The sequence below is a fragment of the Chamaea fasciata genome, unplaced genomic scaffold, assembly GCF_029207755.1.
Source record: "Chamaea fasciata isolate MVZ Bird 193981 ecotype frontalis unplaced genomic scaffold, bChaFas1.0.hap1 SCAF_10, whole genome shotgun sequence".
Classification (NCBI taxonomy): Eukaryota; Metazoa; Chordata; class Aves; order Passeriformes; family Sylviidae; genus Chamaea; species Chamaea fasciata.
In genome coordinates, this window is record NW_027094095.1 from 17103968 (window position 1) to 17127937 (window position 23970).

The following is a 23970-nucleotide window of genomic DNA, read 5'->3' on the forward strand; positions in this document are numbered from 1 at the left end:
TGAGAGAGGGGAAAAGAAATCACTTTTATTCAGTTTATTGTAAGTAACACTTATAAACAGTAGCAGTAAATACAGAAATAGCATTTTTATAAGAGGAAGAAAGCAATAGCAAGCAATAAATGTACGTGTTTAAGAGCAGGCCCATGAGCACTACAGACTGGTGCCTCCCTGTGTTAAGCACCATGCTGCCAGAACTGCCTACGAGCAAGTTATACTTCCCAAGAAACACTTCCCAAGAGCCTTGCTGGGCTAAGTAGTAATAACAATCTCTCAGATCTCTCCTGCTACCTGGAGCAATTATTCCTCTCCCCTCTCTCTGCAGGTAGACTCATTTTCATCCTCTCTTCTCCACATCTCCAAGTGTTAAATGCATATGACTTGTATATCCATACGACGCAAAAATCTTTCAGCTGGCTCCTACAAAGCAAAGTGCACATTTGTACAAAATAACACATTATAGGTTATTAGAAGTCAAACAAAGAGGGAATGGATATTCACGTCAATGGAGTAACATAAAGAAGCAACAAGACAAAGATGTAATGGTCCCTTTAATAAACACACTAGACTGAGATAATGCCTGAACCCTTTCAGATGCCAGTCTGGCCCCAGAGTGGGTTGCTACTGCCCCCTGCATTACCTACATGTCCTAGCAATGGAGCACTGGGAAAAACTCTTCGTGTAATGCCAGGATGGAGACTTCTCCAGACACAAGAATTCCTGAAACATTGCTGTACCCTGCAAGCGTATAGGACCATAGTATCACTGCTTACTTCTTCCTGTCAACTACTATTCCCCCTCCCTTGCCACAGCCTACATTACTCGCTGTCATGCTGGAGCCACGCTGCAGTCTCTGCAATCCCTTTGGGAAATGCACTACTACACTTGCACATTTGATGGACTTGCCCACCCAACAAGGCCAAATAAAGTGTGAGAGCTTGATTAATTCCTGATCTCCAGAAATAGTCAGAGTTCTGCAAAATCCTTCCTAGAAACAATCCACAGGATGATGTGAACTGCCTCCTGATTTCAGAACTTGCAGCCATATATTTGCTCCCATATTGTTTTCAATAATCCTGGCATTTATTGAGGCAGAAAGGGGAGAGAGAAAGAGTTACTTATTAGAAATGGTTACAGAATGAACTTCAGATTACGTTCTTGAAGATGAAAAAGCCACATGACCAAAGAAGTATGTTTAAAAAAATTAAGCTATTAGAATGACAATAAGTTGCCATGAAAGCAATACACAAATCTGTAGGAGCATGAAGAAACAGTTGTAAAAATCATCGCCTGCTTTATTTTACTAATGCTACCTCCTCAAAACAGGTAAGCAGCATCATTTTTTATTATTTATTTCATTTTATGTCCAAGAAGAAAGGGCCACAGCTCTGTAGAACTTACTAGGAAAGTTCTTATTTTGAAAAATAAAAAGCTAGCACTTGAATGTGTAACACTACTTGCACGTCTGAGATTTTTCCCTTATTTTAAGTTTAAGAACATGGAGACAAACCCAGGCCTGCAAAAAAAGCCATCAGGTATCATCTTGCATTTCAAGAAAAGTGAGATGTTTGAGCCAACATCACATGCAATACTTGAAATACATTCATGATTTACTATGAGCAGCATTATTTATGGCAGTTTAGCCACACGAGCCAAGCTGGGGAGAGAATCATTGCTAACCTGCTTCTCCCAGTACAATTCTAGTCTGCATTTGATACTTACCCAGCTCACAAAAATTAAAGAGGGAGACTTGGAAAAGGTTCTGTAGCAACAATGAAGACGGAAGCTCTGTTCTAAATCAACACAAGAACGTCCCTCCTAATCCAGAATATGAAAACTGTTCTGACATAGACCATCGTGTTCATTTCCCACTACTGTTCATTATCTTCACGCTTCCCTGTAGAAGATAGATCTGCTACCACACATATACCGACAGCTGGAAGCAAACTTCTGATTTTTGCATTAAATGCAACTTCTCTTATGAAAAATAAAGAACAGTTCATAGAATTGTAATGCAAATAAAAATTTAATCTTTAAACAAAACGTTCATTATACGGAAGGTCACAATACAAAGTTCTTAAACACAATACAACACAAACAAGTTGAAAAGCCTTTTTTGATTGGAAATAATTATTTATACAAAGACTAGATGCCAACAATATTATTGTACAAACTCTGACAGTGGATTCATAAATTGATTCCCTGAAAATTCCCTCATTTTGAAGACATAGTGAATAATAAGATAATGGCTGAAGTGAATTCAAGGAATTCAGAGTTACATTTGTTTCCATCCTCAATTCTAAGCACTTGGATTAGGTTTCATGGTACAAAAGGGATAGTAAAGGCACGCTGTGGTTTGAAAACAAGGCTAGATATCACAGCCTTTACACTTTCCAACTTTTGTCTGGATGTTTTCTAAACACCCAAACAGGCAGCTAAAATAATCCAACCCTCCTGAGGGGGTGCAGAGTGAACAAATTAAAGTCTGCAAAAAATGCAACCTATTTAGCCTATAAAACAATATTACTATTAATTATGCATTTGAGTGATTCCTCAAATCCTCTACCATTTTAGAAATGAAGTACCTTTCTCCAAGTTAGTTATGCTACTTCACTCCTGACAGAACTAGTGTAAAATGAACATTTAAGAGATCATTTTTCACCTTCATCAGTTTGATTATGGAAATAATCAGGTTGATTATGGAAAAGGACTGATGCGTTCCTAAAAGGCTGAAGCTATTGGCCAAGTCAATTACTTGCTGATTTAACTTTTTCAACACGTCTTCCTAATTTAGAAAAAAGCTTTAAAGAAAATGCTCATTTAATCTGATATAAACTATTAGACTGCAAGCCTTAAGTGTCAAATACTGGCATAAAGTGTTCTTTAATGTTAAGTTATGAGGTCCAGACAGGCCTATTGCAATTATTAAAACTAGTCTTGCCAAAGGAGTGTAAATCAATGTGTTGTGGTTTAATCACATGTACCACAACTAGCTCTGTTGATGAACCATGTCAATTCCTATGGGACTGTTATACAACTCAAAGTTAGTTAACAGAGTTTGGAAGAGTTACATATGGACATTATGAAACACTGTTCCAGCAGCACTGGTCTGCACAAAACCACAACCAACCAGTTTAAACTAAACATTTCTAGAACTACATAGAAAGCAATAGTTTTACCACATTTTGGTTCCCTGAGAAGAAAAGTGCTCCAACTGCAAAGATATTTGGAATGCCATCAGTACAGTGGATAAACATGCACCTCTCGCACTGCTCCTGCAAAGACATCTACTTTCACGTTGATCAGACTTGTTTGGGCATTTTCATTCAAAATAAACTTTACACTCCACAAAACCGGCAGTGGAATGGGAGCAAGAGATGACTAAAAGTAGTCTAGTACTAAAACTAGTTTTATCTGTGATGATTTGTTATTACAAACTGGAATGCAGTTTGTTAGCACACTCGTTGAACACAAAGTCATTAAGGGCACAGTTTACTTCATTTGTTTAACCCAAAACTGAGATTGGTTTTTGAAAACTGTATTATGTTAAAGTTTTAAAATGTGTTTTTGAAAAGTATGCTAACCTCTTCTTTCCCCAGGGGCATAACTTATGTTTTTAGTGAACATGATAAACATCATGAGAATTAAGACTTCAAATATAATAAAACAGCGCACAGCAGAAGAATGAAGTCAGGAAACATTTTATTTCCATCCAGTTTTGCAAGTATTAAGGATGGCATAAGAGTTTATCCCACCACTATGATTTATGAAATTATTATATCCCTAGAAGAGGCAAAGCTTATAATGCTTCCTGTCATTTCTTCCCAAATGTTTATAAGTTGTGTGATTATTTAGTTTTATCTGTGTCTTTCTGTCCCTATCTAATAAAAACCTCAAACCTCCTTCATCCTCTCCCCACTAAGTGGGTGTAGAGAAGCTGCACTGAGGCCGTCAGTAATGAGAAGTTATAAAAATACTAATCGGCAACATACACTACACTAACACCTGGGATGCTCACAACATACAGAAGACAACTTTGCAACTATACTGTGTTCTGTTTGCCATCATTATTTCTGAAGATCAGTAATGTAAGATTGGTTCTCTAGGACATGCGCAAAACAGTTACTTCAGATTCTTCTGATTCCTCAATTAATTTTGTATTTACTATTTTTAAGACAAAATGCTGAAAACCAGTTCTAGGTCTTTAATAGCAAGATTCAAATGGCATCTTCCACAATTATAGAATTAATGCTTAGTACTTCTCAAAAGCTTTTAAAAATTAAGTTATGTTGAAAAATTACTTTCAGTATACCCCATGCAATTACACTGCTCAAAGAGTTTTAACTCTTAATTTAATATATCCTAAGTTAGAGAAGAGTTCATATTTAGAAACTAATTCCAGACAGTTCTTAGACTGCATATGGCAGGAGATAAAACTATTTTAAATCATCACTATCAAGAGAAAAAATTCTCATCGGAAAAAAGTATATACACTCTCACTATAGCCAGGCAATCATCTCTTCTTTTTCCATACCATCATAAACATTTAGCTGAATTATTTCAATCAGTAGAACCTAACCAACAATTCATGTTCTAAAATTCATACATGTTTACCTGTAAAAGGCTGCATCTTTTGTTTGAATATGAATAATTTTTTCTTTTCCAATACGATCAACTCAGTTCAATGCATTAAAGTTTAAGACTGATTTGTAAATTGCTCTCTCTCCTTCACTCCTCTCTACCTATACAGATCTTTAGAGAGATATTAAGCAAGACTTGTAGAATGCAACGATGCAGAGTTTAATTTCAAACTCAGGACTTATCTGAGCATGCCTGCAAACGCTCTCTTACACGAGGTGGAAGTGTTTTTAACAACCTTTCTTCTACAATTAGATTATTTCGCTTTAAGAGCTGACATTCTTCCAGTTCAGCAGGAAGTGATTCCAGATAGTTTCCAATGAGCTCTAACTGAACAAGATTCAGTAGCTGACCCACAAAAGGGGACAAATTCATCAGACTGTTATTTCCTAGAAGAAGACATTGCAGCTTTTTGCACTGAAATAATCCATCAGGCAGTATTTCAATCTAGAAAAAGGAAAGAGAAGAACAAAAATAAAGTACGTTAGAAGTTGTTAGCCTATGTGCAGCTGCATGTTTTGACACTTCCCCTTTTTATTTTAGGTAAAAACCCCTCTTAGTTTATGAAAGGAAAAGGAAGACTATAATTCTTCTGTCATTATGTGATCAAGTGCTTGAGAGCATGGTTTTATTATCCCTGTTTTCTTACAAAGCTGCTTAGCTCCTGGCACAAGCCAAGCCTGGAAGGGGGAGCACACCCGTGCGTGCACACAGAACTGCGTGCAGACGTGGGCAGGTGGCGGGGAGAGGAAGAGCCTGCTATTCCTAAGGATCACCTAATGAAGAGCAAGCATAAGAACAAGACTGTGGAGAGACATTAGCAGCTCCTGTGTTGTGAAACCTGCACAAGCAGTTATCTGTGCAGTACAGTTGTCCTGGCCCACTCTATTGACATGTATCATCCAAAACCAGCTTCACCAATGAAAACAATTATAAACCTCAAAAGAAGTCACAACCCTCAGCCCCACACTAACAAGGCAGACAGTTTAGCACTGATTGTGAGGTTACCAACCATAATTATTTCCCTCCTCCCAGTCATACACCTGAGCCGCACCTCAGCTGTTCATCCACTTAGGCTTTCAGTTTGATGTTTTAAGGTAAACATTAAACACTGTTCACTTCCATTAAAATACTACATAGGATTGACAACTACAGGGAAAGGGAAGACATGTTTCTGCAGCCATGCTAACCTATACCATCTCTGGATCAAAGCCCTTAAGCCACCACAAACCAGGATAGTACTTATTCAGTATTATGTGAGCTTTGCTGATACCAAAGCTTTAGTAATTAAACAAGCACCACCCCTTTTTTCTGGATTTACATTAATCATGAACACCACAAAAGCTAGAGGCTTTTCCAGAAGAAATGGCAACTTAAGTTGCCATTTAAGTCTATATTTGTTTTTGAGTAGTAATTCAAAGTCCTACTTACGTGGTTTTTTGTCAAAGCCAAGTACTGCAGATTGCTCAGATATCCGATTTCTTCAGGGATGGAGGTTAGCTTATTATAGCTAAGATCTAAATAGTGTAACTTTCTACAAAGAAATAGCTGCAATGGAACATTCTTAATATTATTATAATTTAGATACAACTGTTCCAGGTTTGATAATGCACCAATCTGCACTGGGACATATGAAATACTGTTGTGCCACAATTTTAAGCAAGAAAGATTCTTAAGATGCTGAAAACTAATTATTTCTTCCACTGTTCTGAGATTATTTTCTTTTAAGTCAATTTCATGCAAGTTGTTTAGGGTAAAAATGGAATGGGGAATGCGCTCTAAATCACAGCAGATTAGTTCCAAGGTTCTCAGGTTTACCAGCTTCTTCAGGTTATTTAGCACTATCAGTTTATTTCCCTCATTGTTGATAGACAAGTGCTGTAAAGAAGGCAGAAGATCTGTAATCACTTGAGGTATACGGGAAAGGTTGTTTTTTAAGTGAACTGATCTCAGATTTTTTAGCCCCTGAAAGCCATCATTGTATATGGAGTTGTGATGATCTAGCATGAAATATCCTGTTAAGCATAATTCTTGTAGGTTTTTTAGATGAAAGACCCAAAATGGAATTCTTCCCATCTCGCTAGACTTCAAACGCAAGGTTTTCAGGTTTTCTTCTAAAAAGCTGACTGCTGGATAATCCATCGTTAGTGATGAATGATAAACATTGAGCTCTTTGAGATTGACAAGCTGGGTCACAGCTGAAGGAAGTTTGGCTTCAGGAATAAGTTCCAGGCTTAGGACTTCTATTTCTGTCAGTTCAAAGACACTGTCTGGAAGACCATTTAACATGAAAAGGTGAAGTTCAGTCTTGTCTTGGGAGTTTCTTACTAGTTTATTTTTCAGTTTTTCCACTGACCATTCATTGTTAAGATTTATCTGTTTCAGTTCATTTTCACTCAAATCAGACAGGAATATTGAGAATCGTTGGGAATAAAGAGGATCATACTGGTCTGCCAAGTGAAGAATAAATGCAAAGTCATTCTTCACATCAGGTATATCAGTGTAATTACTTTTCTCTCTCAATTTCTCAAAAGAGTATTGCTTAAGTGAACTTCTTAACATCCACCACAAACTGTAAGTACAAGTTAATCCATAGAAGATCACTAAAACAACATAAAATGAAGCCAAAACTTTAAAAATTTCTGCTAGCGAATAAACACACTGGTACCTTTTGTAGCCTGTAAAGGCCTGAACATTAACTACACAATCAATTTCAAGTGTAATAAATGATAAATAGTAGGGGACATAAATTACTATTATGACAACTACAAAGACTTTCACTATAATCTGTTTCATATACACTGTGTATACGACATCCTTTTCTTCGGCGTGTACTCTGAATTTCTTCACTTTTTCAAATATAGCTTTAGCTTGCTCCCCTTCTTTCTTGTCAAGAACACTTGAATTTTCTCTTCCAGTTGTTTCCAAGCCATGTTGTGAATATGGCAGGGACTGTCTGCTGGCCCCTATGTCTCCTGAACTCTGAGGTGATGAAATCGCTGTTTTTGATTTAGCTATCGGCAGCTTCCTCGCAGACTGCTCAGCAACTGTTTCTGAGAGGGCACGCGTCGTCCACGGAGAGTCAAAACACTTCTGAAGAACGGCTACAAAATGCTCGAGCCTGGAACTTGTACTAGGATAGTAAAGCCAGAAATTACTGCAAGCTGCAAAAATAAAGGTATGCAAAAGCACTAGGTATGGAAAAAACTTGGCAAACCAGTGAAGCTGTCGCTCATAACAGACGGCATCAATGTAGGAATACTGCTGCCGATGGAGATAATTCTGGATTTTAAGCGGGACGATTATTGGTGCTGCCGAGCTAGCTGACATGTTAAGGTTGGCTCTAACTAAATCCCAAGGCACAGCACAATGATTGTCAAATTCTAGCTTGCAAGGAAGACAACACAATACTCTGGTTTGGGTAAGCTGGAGAGCCCCAGCAAGTACAGCAACTAGCAGCATTATCATGGTGAGGTAATACCAGAAGACATCCCACCATGGTTTTAGTATGTGGTAGGATGACTGGGCATCTGCTAAGCATTTGAGTTCTGTTAGCGTGATCATGACTTTCACCTGTGAGAGAACAGCAGCTGGTAGAAGAAAAAAGAAAAACAAAGACATTCTTAGAGAATTGTTAAAAACAATTTTATCTCGCCATTAAATACTTGAAGTTTATTACTGTTTTCACAGTTTTAAATATGTGTAACGTGTGGCCTGGACTCCAGAACATAGCAAAAGGATCCAAGAACTTCTGGGACTTGACCCCAGCCATCATCTCATGGATTTATTTTAAGGAAAGGTACTTGGAAGTGCAAAAACTTAAGAGTGAAACCAGCATGAGAAAAGGTGTATTTTAACCAAACATTTGGGTACTGCTCCAGTAGAAGCAACAAGCAGGTGTAAGTTAAAGTGGTGGCTGATGTATTATCAGCAGCCCTTCACTACCATCATAAGCTTACATAAGTGAATTCTTATTTATGAAGTATTCCAAAATCAGAGTGGTACATTAACATGATGGCTCTTGTAATTTAGAACTTTCTACCAGATTAAATAATTCTACCCAGTTAAAAATACACAAATTCCCCAAAAGCCCTTGCGTATTATATATTCTAATACATAATTCCCCATCTTCTCCCATCAAGAGAATTACGTGTATTGGCAGAATTAAAATTAAGGTGGCACAACTTAATATTGTTCAATACTGTTATATAAAATGATACATTTAACTCCCAGAAGCATAGGTTTGATTCATACTTACTTTACTAATTAAAGAGAATAAAAAACACAGCCCTGCTCAGTCAGGAGGTCTACATCTTTTAAAATTCCTTGGACATGCCATCTTTACATTTGTCTTCATTCTGTATGGAGAAAACATTGAATATACTTATTTAATGGCTTAACCTAAATAAAGAGTAAAGATTTCAGCTTTCATTAGAGTTGCTGCCTCATTATGCCTCCATTGAGCTCTGCATTGCTACAGCTACATGAAATGGAACAGTATGTACTCCTGTGTGGTCATGCAACATGCAAAGTTTTGCAGTCACATCAACACCAAAATCCCCAACATGCAGGGAAACTGCCTATAGCTAAGTCCTATTTCAACAAGGACGAATTATTTTTTCGTTGCTTGGGACACTGACCCCCACTTGGCTACACTCTCCTTTCAGGCAGTTGTAGAGACTGGTAAGTTCCCCTCTGATCCTCCTTTTCTACAGGCTGGGCCCCCCTAGCTCCCTCAGTTGCTCTTCACAGAACCTGTGCTCCAGAGCCTTCCCCAGCTCCACTGTCCTTCTCTGGGCTCACTCCAGCCCCTCAATGTCTTTCTTGTAGCGAGGGACCCAGAACTGGACACAGCACTCGAGGTGGGACCTCACTGTGCTGAGCACAGGGAACTGCCCTGGTCCCCCTGGCCACACTGTTTCTGATACAGACCAGGATGCCACTGGCCTTCTTGGCCACCTGGGTACACGCTGGCTCTTGTTTATAATATATTGGAACTGTACATTTCAATTTTAAACAGAGCTGACAAACTGTTATAAAAAACTCAAACAATAGCCGAACCTGATTCTTATTCCACGTTCAAGTGGAAAGAATGACCAGAAATAAATTAACCCTTCTTGCAATGACAATGCTATTTATAATAGAATACAAAAACTTACCAGGCCCACCCAAGGGAAAGCAGCTGAAGAAGGACTGGATGCTTACAATACACTCCTGTAAGGAAAATGAACTGTCATAAGATTGTGAGAACTTTGGACTCCAAAAACTCTGAGTATTAGAACAGCAGCTCATTACTCCTTCCACAACAGCATTTCAAAGAGCCAACATCTATGAGTAAAAGATCTAAGGATCTACAGGATGCCACCCCCTTCAAATTATTTACCTGCTCACTATCTGAAAGTTGCTTTTCCTAGAGTAGAGATAAAGTAATGGCTTCTCTCATTGTCCCCTTTCTAAGCACTAAAAGCCATTTAAGCTCAACTGGTTTTGCATATATGTAACATTACAAGTTCTGCAGCTGAGATGCTCCACACAGCTGAAAAACAGCAATTTCTTCAATTACTCCAACTTCCAAAAGCACATCTCAAATGCCTTTAAAATGAGTCCTTTTGATATAACTCTTATGGTTTGAATACAAATTCGTTGGTATAAAAGCAGGAAGAGATACTAAATCCATTCAATTTAAGGCTTTCATTCTGCAAAGAATACCTGGATCACATCTTGACTCAAGCCAAACATGCCTGATTTCAATGTGAACAGAAGAAAATAAGAAAAATTTTTTTTTTCATTTCCAAACTCAAATTAAAACCAGTCTATTCTTCTTGAACTTTGTTATAAAAATGAAAGACTTGGGACCTCTGTTAAAGTTCTGAAGAACACACTAAGAGATTAATGTATTGAATGATGCAACAAAGTACGATCAAAAGGTAAAAATAGCAATTTTTTAATAAAGAAAAACACTTGAAAAGTCAAAATTATCACTAAATTGGCTGAGAGTTTAACAGCGCGTGAAAGGTTTAATGAACATAAGGATGGGAGAAATTCTTCTCCTGACAAATGTGGAAACCTCATCAGGGACTTGGGGAGATACTAACATTTTAAGATGAATCATATAACTAAATGCTTACTGGAGCATTCTTGGGGAATGAGGCATACCTGTTCAGTAAAAAGGACAAAATTCAGAGTACAATAAAACAGTTAACACTCTTTGATAAATTAGTTTCCCTAAAATTTACAAAAAGGAGAACAGAAAATGAAACTTAAGCCAATTCTGTGAAAATGATATTGGTATACTTGAGAGTATGCATCACTCAATACACCTTTTTCAACCAATGACATAATGCTAAAAAAAAAAAAAAGGGTTTTGTTTTTGTACAGATTGAGAACTCAAGGTGAATCTGACCCACGAAACATTGTGAGGTCTGTTTCTGTGAAGTGCTTTGTCACCTCTCTGCTTTGCATATGAAAGCTGTTAGTGCCCATCAGAGATTCCAGAACAAAGACTACATTCTTGCTGTGGTTTTACAACACTTTCTAGCAGAAAGCAAATGTAACAATATTAAGTATATAAATACTTGAAATCTGGTCTGGTGAATGGCTACTTTTTGAAGTAGCCATTCCAATGAAGAATGTGTATCCATTACAAGTCTATGTTTATGAAATAAAGCTTCCCGTAGGCAGTGTATACAACTAAAACATAAACACATGAATTATTGATAATAATTTTGCTGAAGACATTTTTCTTTCAAATCCTAGCTGTATGCCAAGAGGGACTAATCAAATGGAATAATGCTGAACTGTAATGGATTTGATAAACCTCATCTCCAGCAGCTTTCAACCCATATCAAAGCCATAAAAGCTCTTCAAAGTGGCCTAACTCAATTGGCAATTTTTCTTCGAAGAAAAGAGAGTGAAGCTTAGCCCCAGGCAAAATGATGACTTCAGGAGAGTCACTCCAGACCAATACAGAGACACAGGCCAGAACAATAAAGATCACTAATATCAAGGTAATTTTTAGTTTAGGACTTATTAAATCAGAACACGGAAACATATCCAGAAGGTGAATAAAAGGCTCTCATTTTGAAAAGTAGTATCTCTAACTATCAGACACCCACCACCACCACCACCCCCAGCTGCCAAAAGGGTACTTGGCATTGCATTACTCTGTCATTTGGTCATTGCCCACAGAACTTTAGGCACATTTAGTAAGGGATGTCTTTGGAGCAAGGCAATTACCTTGCTTGTCCTCCCTAAAGGGTATTCAGCTGGTGTTTCTGACATACCAATTTAATAAAAATAGATTCATACAACTATTTAACAGGTATTCCCAGGCCCCTGTCTTGCTTTTTTTCTTCCCCCTCAAAGAAACACACCCACCAAGTTTTCAGGCAGTCTCTTGAGACTCTTGCAGTTGCTTCTCGGCCTAGATAAGGAGATGCTGACATACTAAGTAACGTATCTGTTATCAATTTTCTATCAAAAGTCATTCCGGAACTACAGCACCAACTTAGCTTCTAGCTAGTTTAAATATATCACTTTTTCTTCTCAAATTCTGGATGGAAAAATAAGTTTGATAATAAACTAAACACATTGGTTTTGCTCCTAGGCAGTTTTGAAACTCTCCTATGAGATTCCCAGTACCCGCTTATGGTTTCACATGCACAGCCTGAACCTCACAAATAAATCCTCATGAAAATTCTCAAAGAAACAAAAATAAGCAAACTTTACCCATACACACACTCACCACCCAAAACAGATCTTTCCTGGCAAAAACTTCTCCTTTTATTGGCATATTACTGCTTCCTTTCTCAAGTATTCCGTGAATAACAAACAGCGAGGTACTGCAAGAGTTCTGGTGCCATGAGTGCCTCTCCCTTTTTCAAGCGGTGATTCTTTCAGAATCAGAATTCAGAATGACTTTGGTCACCTGTGGGCATACACAGATTCAGTTGTAGGACCTCTTTGATAGGGACTGTGGTTTTGAATCTGTATTCCATTGAATGCTGGACAACACAAACAAGATTAAAGAAATCTTCTTTCCAGCTCCTTCTGAAGAAGATCACAGGTGACAAACATGTGTAAGTGATTATCCTTTTGTATTTAAAACAAATCCAAAGACATTCCCACACTCTACAATAAACAGCATATTGCTCAAGCACTGGATCTTCAACACTACATTAACATTATTTCAAGTTTGCTATATCAACCTCTCAAATAAGTCCTTCCAAATACTCAGAAAGTACAACTACAGACAATCTCAACCACGTGTACCTTGCCTTTCTTAAACACTCCTGCTCTCAAGACAGCTGAATGTAAGGTGCAGAACAGTAATAGCAAAGTTTTATACTGCTTAAGAATCAAGTCCTTGCTCTCTGAGGAAGGCTTACATGAGTCTACAGAGCCAAGTAATTTCTGGGGAAAAAAAAATTGTAAACATAGTTTAAAATTTAGTGAGTTAGGCTACACTAACATTTGTACTTTACAAGATTTTCCCTTCTCTGCTACTGCTTCAGAGTTAATTGCACAGCCCATAAGTTGATAAAAAAATCTTTAAGAAATCCAGCAACTACTACCTCACATCATGAAGCTGCGAAAAACAAGAGTAGAACATGGCAAGTATATCTCAGCTTCCTCAACTACCTAAAAGCTTGAACATTCTCAGGTTCAATACAAAAGGCCTTAGGTGGAAAAAATAAAACAAAGGCAGTTTCACCCTTCTTTCTCTCTCTGGTACACATAATGCAAGAAAAATACTTTATATAGTCTTTATAGAGTTGCAGTCTAATCTAAATTGAAAATATGCTTTACTCCAATTCGATTTGCTTTACAAGCATAAGACTTATTCTTGAAACCTGACTGTGCAGGATTAGATACGTTACATTATGCATTTCCTTCCTGTGCCTGTAGCCCCCAAAAGGGACCATTGTCTTCCTTGAGCCAGATCCTCATTAAATATCGCTGATATTGAGCCTTTTTCCTATTCAAGGAAGGCCAGTCAAGAGGTAAACTTTGCTTGTAAAATTTGTCACTGTTCAAACACTCACTGGGGAGAGGGACCACATTCAAACATTCCAGTTGCCTAAAATGACATACCTGTGGGCCACAATCGATAATGGATCACACCAGTTAGGTCTGCCCAAATGCATGAAGTTACTTGAGCTTAACCCTCAATAGTAGGTGGGAGGGTAAAAACAAGGCAACTATTGTGAAGACTAAACTCTGAAATGAAGTTGCATTATAAGATTTGCATTTAAAAGTTATGTTAAGTGTGCTTTTTATTTCATTCTAGTCTAGCCCATAGAGCAATTTCAAATACAAATTCACATTCGGATATAAATATTTTAACTAGTAAAAGCACTTTCTCCAACCCTCTCCTCAAATTAAGGATTGTGTTCTAGCTGAAATAGGTCACAACCTATTCCTAGAAAGGCCTGTACTAGTGAGAAAAGGATTCCGTTTAAACCCAAGTTGAAAACCAAAGAGATAGGTGAGACAAACAGTTTAAACAAAAACCCTACAAAATAAAACACAGAAAAATTTGGAAGTAGGTACAAACTTAAGTTTCTGAACAAGTACGTTACAGAGTTAAATAGACAAGACGTCTAAGGGTAAAAAAATACAGTAAAATGACAGGTAGACCAGCTTTGTTTTCATGTAATTGCATCAACATGACTGATCTCTTTGAGAACAAGCTGTCTACTTGTCCAGAACCTACCACTTCATTTGTAGCCATGGTGCTTTCTAATGGACCAAGCAGAATCTGGACTCCAAATCAAATCTGAGCATCTCTAGTAAGCAATGTTTTGCACAGCTTTACTGTCTCAGTACTCAGATATGTATTTTAAAAATATACAAATTAAGGTTATAACTTAAAACTTGAGACATATCAGCCTCTAAAATACTGACTACAATAAATATCAATGTAAGCATCTGTTCAGAAGAGAGTCCTTTGCATTGCTCATACAATAAATACTTACCTTGTTTCGTTCCTATATTTAATTAATAGCTTATTTTATTAGTATTCATTAGAAACTCTAGCACTCTTATTTGCTCTATTAATTTATATTTTTTCAAGCAGCTGTATATTTCACATATTCCACTATGAAAATTAAATTATTGGAGGAATATGCCAGCAATGATGTAGCTCTCGGAGCAGCAAAGGCTGTCCTTCACTAATAGCCAAGAAAATACTTGCAGAAAAAGAGGCACCATCCCCATACAAACCTAATCTGGATGTCTAAAGAACCTTATCATCTCAATTAGAAGGAGGCAACAAAATCAGAATCAGAACTGCAAGACTAACAATGCTCAAAGGAATGGTGACTTAAGAAAGCAGACTAAAGGAAGGGCCTCTCTAGCATAAGAGAAAGAAGAACAAGAATACAGGGGGGGTTGGAGAGAAGGGGAGAGAATTGTATTGGAAATGTATCAGCCTTCTTAGGATAGAAGCACATAGTCCACCAGTGCTCAGCTAATGCTAATTTAAACCACAAGAGACAACTCTCTCCAGAGATGACTGCAGGCATGCCATGCTGTCAAGCATTCCAGCCCAAATGTGTCAAGGAAGATACCAGGGAACTGGCACAGATTACACTCCCAAATAATATCTAGAACAACAGGCCTCCTTTGTTGTTCCCCCATCTCCCAATTAGGTTTTAAAGTCAGTAATTCAGTTCTAAAGATACTACAGTCCTTACTTCCAAGTTCCAAAGAAATCTTGGAGCAAGTTTGGAACATTAAATATGAAAAGTCTCCCTGGTTCTTCACCTGTTCTTTCCTAAACAAGCAAGATGACACCAAAAGCAACCTCATCAGTTCCAGCCTAGATCTTTTAACTGCACCTTTGGTAGCTCATCCAGAAACCATCTTACACAACAGTACATCAAGTCCTTTATCCCAGTACTAACACAGTCAGACACCTTCCAAGTGCATGAAATAAGATTTTTCAAGCTTGCTTGTTATACCTTTTTATTCTTGTAACCCTGTTTTTGGGTCTTTCTCATGCTGGGAAATACGACTATATAACCATAGGACAATGGTATCAGCAGTATCCCTCCAGCATTCTCAACGACTATCAATGGGATCTATTTTATTTTGCATACCAAGATAAGTATTACAATAGAAAATTAATTTTTATCCCTTTAGTTTCTCTCAGTCAGAGAGATATGATGTCAATTCATTGTGCTGCCATGCTCAGGACATCAGAAAGCAAAGCAAAGGGAACACTAGAGAATATTCATAACTTAAATACTATTAGATTTCTTTACAAGGAAGTTCTTTATTTATAGTATAGCTTATTATCTTCAGTCTTCAAGAGCAGCAACAGTACAAAGAACCCAGCAGCATAAAACAGTAAGAATTATATAACAAGAGACCCTCTTTCCTTGGGAAAAGGCAAGGAATTGCTTATCCATCTTTTTCACTTTTCAGTGTCCTCAATAAAATCATAAATGGCCAAAGACATTTGAAACAGCCAAGACAACTTCAGTAACTTTACTGGAAACCAGTCTGAAATAAGAGAATATTTTCAGAAGGAAGAACTTAGGAATATGTCCACAAACCTGAACCAGCTCTGAGTGCTCAGGAGTGCTGCTGTCACAGCAGAATAAAGTACACTGACTACAGATCCTGCTTAAGAAATCAATTAAGCCTTTGGGTCAACTTTGTCATTGACAAGATATCATGTTGCTATAACTAGGCTATTAACATCATTTGTTACATGGTAATGTAATACCGTATGTACTCAGGTATTAACAAAAGCACCTTCATATTCTGATTTGCTACTTCTACATAAAGGAATTCAACCACACTGCATTTAGACAAAGATAGAAGTTGCCAACATTTTTCATATCACTTCTGCAGAGAGCAGAATACTGAAATACAGTGGTTATCATTATTCAGAACCTCCATTCTACATGAATTTCCTAGCTCAGACATTGTTTTCCCATACAATACCCATACCTAACCTAGTTAATATTTACTTCTAACAGCTGAATTGCTTCATGCTAGTAATTTTATTTCTTTCCAACTCAAACTTCCCAACTGTAAAATCATGGTAATGTTTCTGCTATTCTCTAAAAATTACTTAAATGAGGAATACTATACACTAATAATTTCTTACTAGGTATTTAGCTGTTTTGGATTGTACTAAGCTTCTGTTTGGTTGTGAGAGCTGGAAATACATGGTATTCCTTTTCCTAATAGTGGTCAGACAGTTATCACCTTTGTCCGATCTCAGAAATATTAATTTGTATTTACAGTCCCCATCCTACCTAGAATAATTCTGATGTTTCTAAAATATAAACGGTTATCTAGGACCATAACTTAAAAATTCAACATTTGGACAAAAAAAAAAGATACTAAAGTTTTTTCAACCTTTATAGACTGCTAAGACCAAGCAGCACTCTCTCAGGATAGCAGATGTTGAGAACGGAAACAGCAACTGAGGTCACAAAAAAAAGATACCAAATGTATTCTGTCTCTGTAAGATAATTATTACCATGTACAAATATAGCTACAAGATTTAAGAATGGTAAAAATAGTCTATTAGTGTTAAGTTTTCCTGATGCTGTGTAAGATTAATGCAGAACTTTCTAGAAGGGAATATTATTATTTCCACAGACAAGAACTTAATTGCATCTAGGAAAATATAATTATCAGGGCAGCAATGCAGAAACACATCTGATTTCACTCTATTAGTTCTGACATCAGAAAGCTGATTTGGATTTTCAGTAGTGGCTCATATCTCCTTTTAGACGCAGCAGGTTTTCATCCTGTTTAGCAGGAAAGACAGTTACTCACGAATGCCAGCCTGAAAAACTGAAACACTTGATTCTAGATGTTTGATCTAAACAGTTAAAATAGAATAATGAGAACGGAAAAATTTCCAATTGGTATCTGATGCAAATTCAGGGACTCTTTTTGTATGCCAGCTCTCCTGAAACCCATCTTATTATCTTTTTAAAGAATATCCCCACCCCAAAGTAAGAAAAGGAAAAACTTGAGACTGGAGTCAAATAGAAGCCTGCTTGAAATGGAAATTGAACAGGTTTTACCAATCCTCCAGCAGTGTGCAATCTGGCTGCACAACCCCCTCAATCTCTCAAGTATCTTCCTATTCACATTACTCCGCATTATGTATTTACTAATAGGAAAAGACACCAGCTCCATCTTCTCTTCTTTTAATAAAATGAACAGACTGAAAGACAAATTTCACACTGCACACACTGTGCGGTTGTGCATGTACAAACTGCATGCCTAAACACAACTGTCCAGCTCAGAGCTGCACACATGCATGTGACCAGGAGAGCTGAAAGCAATGTTGTGCCTATCAGAAGCATCTCCGAGAACAATGCTAAGTTTCAGAACCACAAACAAGTGATCAGACTTGAATTCTAGCGTAAATCCACAGTAATCCTGCTTTGTTTCCCAAACAAACACAAAGTTAGTTTAGGACCTTTGTTCACGCATTGTACTTCCATCAAACCCAAGTGTGCCGTGCAAGTCTCCAACTGCGCAAAATTTCCTTTGAGTAGGCTGTCTGAAGAGACCCAACAGCTGGTAAGGCTCTTCAGACAGCAGCATTATCAGAAACACACTTTGGTAGGAAGCCAGGTCTAAGAACTACAAAAAAAAGAGTCAAGGTTTTATCATCACCTGAATCAATTAAGAACTTTGAAGTAAAAAACGTCTAGCCCCATATTTATAAGAAAGTAAATAAGAATTTGAAGCAAAGCAGACACTGCTTTTAACTCCTGTTCGGTAAAGCACTTGAGTATTGACATATGCCATCTCACTTCAATTAAGCAATAATTTTCCCAACTTTGTAGTCAGTGTCAATGCAAAATTAGTATTTAAACAATGTTAATGTTCAATAAAAAGTGTTTACTTGGAAAAGACACTGGAAAAGCAACAATCAATTTCACACTTGCACTGGCACAGGTTGGAAATTAAAGTTTATCTTGTGAATAATTTAAACACAGATTAGAAACAAACAGTTTTTAGTTTAAAATGTTCAAATTCCCTCCCTTCTTCAAATATTTTGGATTACAAAATAAATGCACGCCAAGAGTTTGCTTTCATTCAGACGGAAAAATTAGTTCAAAGGACTAATACTTTAGCACTAAAATCACAATGTCCTATTCTTAAATTTCAGCTCAGCAAAGCCTCATATTTGGATGTAGATGATTTATTTAGCTACCAGAAAGTATCTAAATAAATATTTCACAACCTGAACTACTCCCAGAATACTGATATTTCCCCCAGAAAACTAATGCAATAATGTCTGGGAAATAAGGGGTTACATTTTCTGAGGTTTGAAATAAGAGCTCTAAAAATCAATGTCACTTTAATTAAGCCTGAGTAAACTACATGACCATGATTTTTTAGCTGTTGCGCCACAAACCCGAAACTTTGCTAACTAAAATCACAATTCAAACTACTATCTTACAAAGAAACAAAGTGTGTGTAACAATGTCTAAATTCTACTCATAATTAGTAGCAACCAGATTGTGTTACTACCATGTTCTTATTGGTATCACTGGACCCCTTACCAGCATTTCGAATCCCTTTAGTGTCTCACAGTCAATTAAATTCTCAGTTTCAGTACAAGACATTGCATTCCAGTTTACAGCATCCAAACGTACTTGGAGGCTGAGCCCTTATGATGGAAATGCAGTCACATAATTTATTTCAGTGTGTGCAAATACATTATTATGAAACAGAGCAACACCGATGAGAATTAAATTGAAAATAGTCCATTACAGCTTCTCCACAATTTGCTTCTGGTTGTGGAAAGACCCTAGAGTCCTCTTGGGTGTACATCAGAAGAGAGTATGTCAGCACTGTACCTTGAACTGCATTTGTAACAGCTTTACTGAGAGCTGCATCATCTGCCTTCCTGCCAAGGTACTACACCACTACAAAGCACAGCCTCTTAATATCAGTAAGTTTAATTCAAATAGCTGGGGAAACTATTCATAAGTATTATGACCCTTTAGTTCAATAGTGAATCACAATTTGATTTCAACCAGCTAAAAATTAAATCCAGAACTAATTTGTAGCAGACTAACAACTCTTGGGGAAAATCATCCTCAAACCCAAACATAAGTACAATAAACTGAAGCTCACTCACCAAGTCTGGTAAAACTCTAACTGGAATTATATAACCTCTACCACTTAAACATTGAAGCCAGCACATGTAAATATTAGAATATTAATTCCACTTACATTTCCCAACCGTCTACATGGCTCCCTGTGACATCTGAACCAAACAGCTTCATAACCACAGCCCAGACTGCTGGTTTATCTTTAAAAAGAGTAACTGCAAAAGCAACTGGCAGAAGAACACTATTTACAAGACAACAGCTGAACAGCTGTTATAAGGATGCCTAAGGATAAATACAGCCCACAGGTTAGCGCTTAGAACACAGAAAGCGGCATGAAACGTTTAGATAGGCAGCACAAAGACCCATATAAACCACACCTTATCCCCTTAGTCACATGAAACATCCATTTCTAATCCTAGCTGAGTAAAGCTTTATGGCTTTAGCAGTAGGTATAGTAAGCTGAAGTAGTATTATTAGAGCCACAGTCTCTTTTGCTACCTGTAGCGCATCAGGCAGAGTAGGCACAGCAGCAGCTAAAGCAAGACAAGATTCCCCTCCATTCCCCTTCAGAGACCCCTTAGAAAAATATTTATTTGACAGCGACATGCTGCTCTACAAGGTTCATTTTATAATGCTGAAATTCTGATGGATGTTTCTTTAGCACTGTTGGTCCCCCTCTAAGAATTATTCAACATGTTTTCATTAACTTCAAATAACAGCTGTATTGGTAACTTCCAATAAACAAAAGGCAATTTTCTTCTTATAAAAATCATGTTTTCCTGAAAGAGGAAACAAATACAAGCTGGACCAGCAACTCCCTTCTCTCAAAAGTGTAAGGAAACTAGCAAGTTAATATTGTACAATTTCTACAAGTTATATGAATCTGACTGAAGTTATAAGACAATTGCATTATGTGAATGTAAAATTCAGTAGAATGTAATAATATATGCTAATATAAAACTCCCTGATAAACAGTTGTTACCTGGCTACAACAGAATGCTTTAAACACTCAAGAAAAACCTTTAAAAATCCTCCTGTATCATATATTAACTACTGGTTCTCTGCTATAATCATTCCTATTTAATTTAATGTCCTTTGCGCTGCTCAGGGCCACAGTAACAAAAGTTACCTCTTCTATTCCCCACACTGTCATCTGAGCTACATGGATACAGAAGAAAACACGTACAATACAGATGGACAATGTTCAATAAATTCTACAACTACTGTAAGATTTTACTACTTAAACTTCATGGGCTTTCCTTCACTGCTCTCTTGAAAGTTTAAGTTCAACAAGACAGATCGGTAAGGCCTAATCTGTTGCCCTTCCTGCTAGGAAAGAAAGTACTTAAGAAAAAATTCCAAAACACCTAAAATAATTGATGTCTTACCTTATCCTTTCAGCAAACAGACAAAGCAAGTTGGGTGTCAGCAAAAATATAGCATGAATACTTGAAGCCATAAGAAACCACATAGGTTCTAGCTTTTTCTAGGACTATCTCACAGGTATAGTTTTAAATGACCACACTAGGGACTAAGTCCAACACAGTTTACCTTACCAGCATAATTAATAACATTCTTAATATAAAATAAAGGGTTAGGGAAGTCCACTTTAATCACTCGTACATAACTGGTCAACCGCAGCATTCACTACGGCCAAATTCTGACCCAAAGCCAGGAAGCTGCCCCAGTTCCACCCCTGAGCAGCCGGGCACAAAGTCAGCCTGACGCCACTTGCACAACTCAGCCAGGGCGCAAAGAGAGCCTGCCACAAGATCCCTGACTAGCTGGGGCGAGAAACGCATCGGCCCGGCAGCAGAAAGGAAGACAACGATAGATAGGACGGTTCTTGTTCGACACGCAGAGCTGTCAGGCCTCAACACCGAGCGAACTCTTTTCTCCCTGGCGGGGAGGTTGGCACTCGGCTCCCGCCCGCCACTTGCTCGAGGGCAGGTGCCGCCCGCCCGCCGGGGGCCGAAGGGTGGCGGCTGTTGCCCGGCCGGAGGAAGGCGGCCCCAGGCGACCTGTAGCGCCCGGGTCACTCGAGGACACGCGCGGATATCGGTTACGCAAACCACGGAGCGGTTTTCGCCGAGCTCCGCCCGCTGGCCCCGGGGCGGCCACAGACCCGCTCGGCGCCCCGCGCCCGGTCCCCCTCTGCCTGGGCCGGCCCGCGGGGCCGCGGCAGGTGAGCGGCCCCGCCGCCGAGGGAAGGAGCGGCCGCCGCGCAGGCTCACCGGGCCGCCCGACGAGGGGCGCCGGGCACCCCGCGAGACGGCAGCGCCCTCCCGCTCCGTTGGCGGAGGGACGACCACGGGAAAAGCGGGGACTGCGAGAGCTGCCCTCGGAAAGCCCCGCTCCGTGCCGCTCCCCCTCCTTCCGCCGGTGCCTCCCTCGCAGGCCGGGGCCGCGGGGCACCTGTCAGCGGCAGCCGCCCCTCCCTTACCTGCCGCCGCCGCCCCCCGGCCCGGCCCGCCCGCGCCGCGGCGCTGGGTCCGCGCGCTCCGTCCGCGCGGCAGCCGGCGGCGCAGCGCGAGGCACCGGCTGCAACCGGCGCGTCTGGGGCGGGCCCCGGTGCCGTCACGTGACCGCCCGCGCGGCCAATGGGCGCGGCCCGCGGCGCCGCCGACGGGCCGGGGGCGGGGGAGCTGCGGCGGACAAAAGCGCCGCGCCCGTGCCCGGCCCGGCCCCGCCGCTCACCTGCGGAGCCGCCCGGCCGCTCCTCCCGGCGGTGCGGGGAGCCCCTGGCACCGCGGCCGAGCCCGTACCTCCCGGTGCGGCGGCGCCGCCGCGCCGGCCCCCAGGCGGCAACCCCTCCCACCCCCGTCTGTGCCGGCGTTTAAATAACCCGAGCCGTTGGAAGAGGTGGAGGAAGCGAGTAAAGCCATTGTCGCCGGCCGTTAGCAAATAAAAATAGAGACGGTGGCACTCGCGAAATGCAATTTAATCCCACCGGAGGCTTCGGCTGTGACGGAGTGCGGATGCCGGAGCAGCCCCGAGCCCGCCGGGGGCGAGCGGAAGGAGCGGGGTGCGGATGCTGGGGACGCGGGGCAGCGGTACCGCGCGGGTGCGCTCGGGATGAGCTCCCGCCGCCGCACCGCCGCTGCCAATGTCCTGCAGCACCGGGGTCCCCTGCCGGGGCCAGGGACACCCAGCGCCCGCCACCCGTTCGGACAGGAACAGTCAAAAGTCTGTGCCGCCAGACTCTTCTGTGGCTCTTAGTTCCACCGAAAACCTGATACCGACATTATGAAGTTCACAAAAACAACGTTTTTAAAAAGTCACGATTCGTTTGACTTTCCTACTTCACCTCCTCTTTCCCCAGTGGGTAGTGCAGCTCCCTTCTCCAGATGTCTGAAGAGGCCGGTTCTGCTGGGCAAAGGCATGAAAGCCGGAAGGAAAATTTTGATTCCTACCTAGATTTCTACAAAAACTGGGACAAATGGGCTCTGCTTCCCTCCTCTTAGTCGTGCAAACAGCTCACTCTATTCAAGTAATTGTCCTGACATATTTTCGTTATTAGTAACACCATTGCAAGGACCTAGTCTAAGCTCTATTTACAGTATAATTACACTTCTTACACGGGCTCTGCTATGGTAATGTTTATTCTGTATCCAGTTATCAATTTCTTAGGAAAAGGGCTCCTTTCAAAATATTGCTCTTCCTCCATGAAACACAAAAATCCTTTTCTCTGCAGCTGTACAAAACCACCTTCATTTTAAATGACAAAGACTTTAAATTTCGCAAAAGTTAACAATTTTCAAATTGTATTCAGTTTTCAAATATGTATTCAGTACACATTTATCTAGTGGTGTTAGTTTCAATTTAGAGACATTGAAATATACCGTACTTTTGAGGAAGCACAAGCATTGCCGCATTGCACTGGAGCCAAAAGTGAAACTAGTTAAAACAAAAGAGAACCTCACTTTTTAATCCAAACATGTAGAAATACCAATGAAAAGGTGTGTTGAAAAAAAAAATTTAAAAGCCCTTTTGTTTTTCTAGTTTGCAGTCACGGTGTTAGCCTAGCAGGGAATGTATTTGTTTTAGGCTGATAGCAATCTAACCTCAGAGAAACAGCTACTGTCACCACAAAGATGTCAACATCGTGGCATTGTCTGCAATTACCGCTCCGAGAGTCGTTGGTGAGGTTTGGTAAACAGCAAAGAGCAGGCCAGCCTCTTCCCAGGAGACCAATTCCCTTTTGTCTCATGACCTGCTGTCTCCTTAG

General features: G+C 39.7%; 1 protein-coding gene across 2 annotated transcripts; it reads right to left on the reverse strand.

Moving 5' to 3' along the window:
- LRRC8B (leucine rich repeat containing 8 VRAC subunit B) lies at positions 1 to 22278 on the reverse strand. Of its 2 annotated transcripts, XR_010722456.1 has the most exons (6): positions 22186 to 22278; positions 9795 to 9849; positions 8894 to 8993; positions 6067 to 8225; positions 1720 to 5082; positions 1 to 417 (listed from the first exon to the last, which is right to left on the reverse strand). XR_010722456.1 is itself a non-coding variant. In XM_066192508.1 (5 exons), exons 4-5 carry the CDS (start codon positions 8197 to 8199, stop codon positions 4810 to 4812), a joined length of 2406 nt encoding a protein of 801 aa, XP_066048605.1. In that variant the 5' UTR covers positions 8200 to 8225; positions 8894 to 8993; positions 9795 to 9849; positions 22186 to 22278; the 3' UTR covers positions 1 to 4809. The 2 variants fall into 2 exon arrangements, 1 of the variants encoding a protein (XP_066048605.1); XM_066192508.1 differs by having other exon boundaries at positions 1 to 5082.
- Positions 22279 to 23970: the final 1692 nt, after the last annotated feature.

Coding starts and splice junctions, on each gene's coding strand:
- LRRC8B (XM_066192508.1), bottom strand. CDS start 8,199: ATGATCACGCTAACAGAACTCAAATGCTTAGCAGATGCCCAGTCATCC. Junction 5,083..6,066: donor TGGCTTTGACAAAAAACCAC/GTAAGTAGGACT, acceptor TCCTTTTTCTAG/ATTGAAATACTGCCTGATGG.